We start from the raw sequence: 6,056 nt of genomic DNA on the forward strand, positions 1-6,056 counted from the left end.
AAGATTCCTTTAGTGGACTTCGAAACAAAGACTCCATGGAAGGCACCCGGAGCTGGAGCTTTTGTGCAAAAGACTGTGTGTCACCAGACTGCAACCAAAACCCAATGAAACATGTGGTTAAAATGCACATTTAGACTTTCCGTACTCCCTATCACCAACAATAATCTATTAAAAGCTCTAACAAATTCAATTTATATTTCTGACATTGTACATAATACACTGTTTTCTGAAAAATAAGAGACATCTGGTTATTTCTGAAAAAGCACTGGGCCCGGAGTCAGAGAACTCAGGTATAGGTCCCAGGTTCGTCACTGAGCAGTGGAACAAGCTTTACTAAGTCACTTCCCTTCAGTTTGCACATCTGTAAAAAAGGCGGATGCCATGCTTTCCCAGCTGACCTCATAGGTATGTTGTGAGGATTCGTCCCCTCAACGGTAAGATTCTTGGAAGCAGTGATATCTACATCACCAGTATATACCCAGTGCCTAAAAGGGGAGTATATAATATAAAGTGTGAAGTGTGTGGCTGAAATCAAGTGGGCTTTACCTTGAGTCTGTATGGAGGTGCTGATTCCTCATCACTCCCTTCAACAAAAGAGGGGAGTGAGGGCTGAGGGTAATGCTTAGTGAGCCCGCTTTGTTAATAAGAGAATGCCAGGCAGAGTTGACTAGTGACATCCAGCTCTGCTCTAATTATCATTCTGTCTACTGGGAATAAAAATAAACATTAAAAAATCATGGAGGACAGCTGAAAAGTCTGAGCTAGAGTCCCTCTGCACAGACTAGTAAGTCTGATGTTAGAAATAGTAATAAGAAAGAGCTCTGATCTTAATTAATTTGAATAACACATTCATTTAATTAGGAACCATGAAAAACAGTGTAATTCAACAAGCTGCTTTAAACTGCATTATTTTGTTCAGGTGACAGCAGTCAGTATTTAACAGGTGTTTCCTACAAACTCATTCTCATTAATGCCACAGGGTCACCTACAAGATCTCTGCAATGCCAGGAATGAATGCTCAGAGAAGACTAGGTCATGTGTGGGCAGAGATTATAGGAAAACAAAAAAAATTCTCTTTAGTACACAGTTTTAAAAATCAAACCAAGAATATTTACTCTTGGATTTTTAGAGATTTAGTAATAGTATTAGGCAAGGTGGAAGTAAGGGGATAACATGCCCCACCCCCTTCATATGCACAGATTTATCACAGGTTGTTTGTAATAGTAAAACTGGAGAAAACCCAAATGTATACCACTAGAGGATACATTATGTAAATCATAATATGTGAAAGAAAGTTCAAGATAATTCTAAATAGGAAAAACAAAGTTAGAAAACAATAAGCATATTGTGAACTCATTTTGATTTAAAGAAATTACATGTACTTTTCAATTTATATATATATACATATACATACACATAAGGGTGATATATACACATGTGTGAATATATATATGTGTGAATATATATATGTGTATATATATATATATAAACATATGTGTATGTTCACATAAACATCCTTAGAATCAGGTCATAAAAAATAAACACCAAAAGTTAACAATGAGTGGTTCTGCATAGTAAAATTTTAAGTGGTTTTTTAAATTTTCATTTTTTTATATTTTTTTGTACTTTCTAGGGTTTTTTCCATAATGTCTAAGTTTTACCTGTATATTGGGGGAGGCAGGAAGATGGAGAAAGTCTTAAGGGAGAAGAGAGACCCTTATGCTCAAAAACTTTTAAGAACTGCTTTACTGATATTCCATTACCAGCCACTTCTGACCTAAGCCAAAAGTGCTTTTCACTTCACACAGACAGTAAGTTGCCCTAGGACAAACAGGTGAAGCAAGTTTGAATAACACTAGAAATAGTGGTTGTTTTAGGGTCAGCCAAATGCTAATGAACAATGCCTAAGACATGTTACAGAAGCTGATACACTTAACTGCCACCTCCACTATATTTGGAAGTAACATGTTTGAGTATAGTGAGTCAGCCTGTAGACTGTCAAGTAATGGTGCCTGAGTTCAAACCCTGGCTCCACCACTATGTTCTACATGACCTTGATCAAATCACTTCACTAGTCTTAGTTCCCCCTCTGTACAATAGGGATGATAAAAATAATTATATGATGATAACAGTCATACCAGCCACCTCATATGGATGCCAGAAGGACTAATGAGTTAATACATGCAAAGTGCTTACAATGTAGCAAATACTCAATAAGCATTAACAACTATCATTACAGAAAGGAGACTAAAAAAACAAACTTACAAATAAGAATGGCATACACAAGCTTATGTGGCAGACTCTTCTGATTACATGATGTGGTAGCTAAGAGCACAGGCTATGAAACCAGACATCTTGGGGACCAGGTCTTAGCTCTACCATTTACTGGCAATATGACCTTGAGCAAGTGACTTAATCTTCTGTGCCTCTGTTTCTTCATATGTAAAATGGGGAAAACAACTACACTCACCTCATAGGGTAGTTGTGAGAAGTAATAAATCAATACATATGCAGTACTCCAAAGTATGACTGGCTTAAGGTAAACAATATATACTGGCTACCCACCTGATATCCAATCTTCCTTTCTTTCCTTTTCAGACCCCAGTTTTGTTCAGAGTAACAATACACCCAGGTAAAAACATTCACCTTCCCAAATACAAATTAAAGCCACAGGAGCTACCACGGCACATCCACCAGAAGGGCTAAAATTAAAGCTACGGAAAATACCAAGTGTTGGTAAGGATGCAGAGCAGTCCACTTTGAAAAACCATTTGTCGCTATTTACTAAAACTAAACACATGTACACAATTTCACTACTAAGTATATACTCAATAGAAATGTGTAAATAGGTTCAACAAAAGATAAAGTAGAAAGTTTATAGCAAGCCTATTTAAAAGAGCTCCAAACGTGAAGCTACTTTTGATGACTATGAATAACCGAATGGATAAATTGCAGTCTGTTCAACAATGAAATACTAGACAGCAATGAGAATGATTTACAACCACGACAATAAAGACAAATCTCATAAATAAAGCACTGAGCAAAAGAAGACAGACACAAGAGTACCCATTTTTATTGTGTTTACATGAAGTTTAAAAACAGGCAAAATTAACCTAGATGTCAGGATAGAAGTTACCCTTGAGAGTAAGAGCAGGGAATGGAAGGGAGCACAAGGGCTTCTGAGATACTGGTAATTTCTGTTACTTGATTGGAGTGTTGGTTACAAAGGTGTAATAAGTTCAGCCAATAATGTACACTATTGTACTATTTAAACTAAGTAGAAATCTATAAAATAGAACCTTCTAGGACAGGTATTATTTTCTTTATAAAAAGGAATATGGCTTTAGTCCTTGTCTTCAGTCTTCCCTTCTGTCTACAATGAAGATGCAATTCTTGGAGGCCAACTTGTAGTTGTGAGGCTGAAAGGCAGTGTCAAGGATGTGGGAGGACAAGAAACTAAAGGGAGAAGGGCCCTTAACCTTCAGGCCTTCTGATATGTGAAAAACTAAACTCCCACTGGTGCCGACTGTTGTCAGGTTTTGATACCAAAGACATTCACAGATTTATAATTCATTTTTGAAAAAACTGAAGGGGGTTAGAGAAGGAGAAATGTATACGCAAAAATAAATGAACACATCAGAGTTACGTTTAATTCCTTTCTGTCTCCCGTTTGACTCTGTTTTCAACCCCTCCTTTTATTCCCCCAACACTGTTCTTGTTCAGACCCTTATCCTCTATCAGCTGGATACCTGCAGCAGGCTTGTGTTCCCATTCCTCTAATCTCTTACCCCAATCTGCGCTGTTGCACTGTCACTACAGAACTGTCTTCCTAAAACATCATCCAGACCATTTCATTCTAATTCTTAAACTAGATCCCCATTTAATATAAAGTTCAAAATCCTTAGCTTATATTCAAGGTTCCCATTTCCTAAGACCCTTTTCTCTGTAAATTCACCCCTCCATATACCAAAAACTTGAGTCATAACAGGCAATTTCCCGCCCTGGAACAAATGCATCGTGTGCCTCTGTACCACTGCCCATAATTTCCCTGCATTGGAAAATCCAGACATCCTTCAAAACTCAGCTCAAATGTCAGCTCTTCTAGGAAACCTCAGCTCTCACTCATCAGAAATAACCTTTCTTGATGGCCTTAGCTTTTATCAGAACGATTGGAACGCTTATTGCATTCTGACTCACCATTAGTTACTTATATGCTGGTGTAACAACTGAGTTGTTTATGCCCCAGAATAACTACAGTGACATCACAGCACAGTGATTAAGAACACAAGACTCTGAACCAAATACCCTGATTTGAATCCCAGCTTTACCACTTGACAGTTTGTAGTTTTAAGGCCTCTGTGTTTTAATTTTCTTTTTTTCTAAGATTTTATTTATTTATTTATTTATTTATTTATTTGACAGAGAGAGACAGCGAGAGAGGGAACACAAGCGAGGAGAGTGTGAGAGGGAGAAGCAGGCTTCCCGCCAAGCAGGGAGCCTGACGTGGGGCTCGATCCCAGGACCGTGGGATCATGACCTGAGCTGAAGGCAAACGCCCAACAGCTGAGCCCCCAAGTGCCCCTCTGTGTTTCAATTTTCTTATCTGTAAAGTGGAAATACTAACGCTACTATCCTAGTAGAATTGTTATAAAAATCAAATGAATGAAAACATTTAAAGTACTTAAAATAGTGTGTTATATGCAGTAAGCACCAAGTTTTCCTGTCATTACCTCTGCTACACTTAACATCCTCACCCCAGACTTTACGCTTATTTAGAAAAGGATCCATATTCCCTATCTCTGTCTCCTTGCCACAGTGCTTTCCATAAAGCAGGTATTGAGTACACATTTGTTCAGTTATATCTTAATCTATCGATATGATGATGATGATCTAACAAGAGATAGTTAAACATTCAAGGCTTTGGTCAAAATAAGATGCAACAAACACCTCATTTTACATATACAGTATATGTTAGTCTACAAATCATCAAAAAGTATTAGTACACAATCTATAACAGTCAAAAAGAAAAAGGAAGAAATGAAAACACACATCCACAAAAAGATTTTTACAATAATGTTTAGTAGTTCTATTCATAATAGTCGGAAACTGGAAACAACCCAGGTGTCCATTAATAGGTAAATAAACTGTGCAATATCTATTCAAAGGAATCCTACACAAGGATAAAAAGGAACAAACTGCTGATAACCACGACAACATGGATGAAATCTCAAAAACACTATGGTGAGTGAAAGAAGCCTTCTACAAAAGAGTACATGCTACATACATGAGACTACTTACATAAAGTTCTAAAACTAATCCATGGTATGGTGGAAAAAATTTTTAACAGATTGCCTCTAGGAGGGAGAAGAACCATAAAGGAACTTTCTGCGGTTCTATAGTTTCTGTATGGGTTTAGCATACAGGTTTGGCATATATATCTGTTAAAACTCAGTTAATGCTCACTGAGGACTGTATATTTCATTTTACATAAAATTTACCTCAAAAAGGACATAACTCCTAGAAGAAAAGATAGGCAGTAAGCTCTTGGACACCAGCCTTAGCAGTATTTTTTTGGACCAGTCTCCTCAGGCAAGGGTAACAAAAGCTAAAATAAACAAATGGGATCACATCAAACTAAAAAGCTTTTGCACAGTGAAAGAAACCATCAACAAAACGAAAAGACAACCTACTGAATTGGAAAAGATATTTGCAAATCATACATCTGAAAAGGGATTAATATCCAAAATATATAAAGAACTTACACAATATCCAAAAAAAAATTTTTTTAATGGGCAGAGGACTTGAATAGACATTTTTCCAAAGAAGACATGCAAATGGCCAACAGACATGTGAAAAGATGCTCCACATCACTAATCATCAGGGAAATGCAAGTCACAACCACAATGAGCTATCAGCTCACAATAGTCAGATTGGCTATTATCAAAAAGACAAAAAATAGCAAGTGTTGGTGAGGATGTAGAAAAAAGGGAACCCTGGCGCACTGTTGATGGGAATGTAAACTGGCATAGCCACTATGGAAAACAGTATGGAGGCTC

At 37.1% G+C, this 6,056-nt stretch overlaps 1 protein-coding gene across 1 annotated transcript in view; it reads right to left on the reverse strand.

Annotated features, from left to right (window-relative positions):
- GOLGA4 (golgin A4) overlaps nucleotides 1-6,056 on the reverse strand; it is a 114,382-nt gene that overhangs the window by 79,086 nt on the left and 29,240 nt on the right. The window contains 2 exon segments of the mRNA XM_040636973.1: nucleotide 1; nucleotides 4-88. The exon segment at nucleotide 1 is cut by the window's left edge and continues 220 nt beyond it. Coding sequence (XP_040492907.1) covers nucleotide 1; nucleotides 4-88 — 86 coding nt within the window.

This window comes from Ursus maritimus, unplaced genomic scaffold (assembly GCF_017311325.1).
Source record: "Ursus maritimus isolate PB19 unplaced genomic scaffold, ASM1731132v1 scaffold_20, whole genome shotgun sequence".
NCBI classification, from domain to species: domain Eukaryota; kingdom Metazoa; phylum Chordata; class Mammalia; order Carnivora; family Ursidae; genus Ursus; species Ursus maritimus.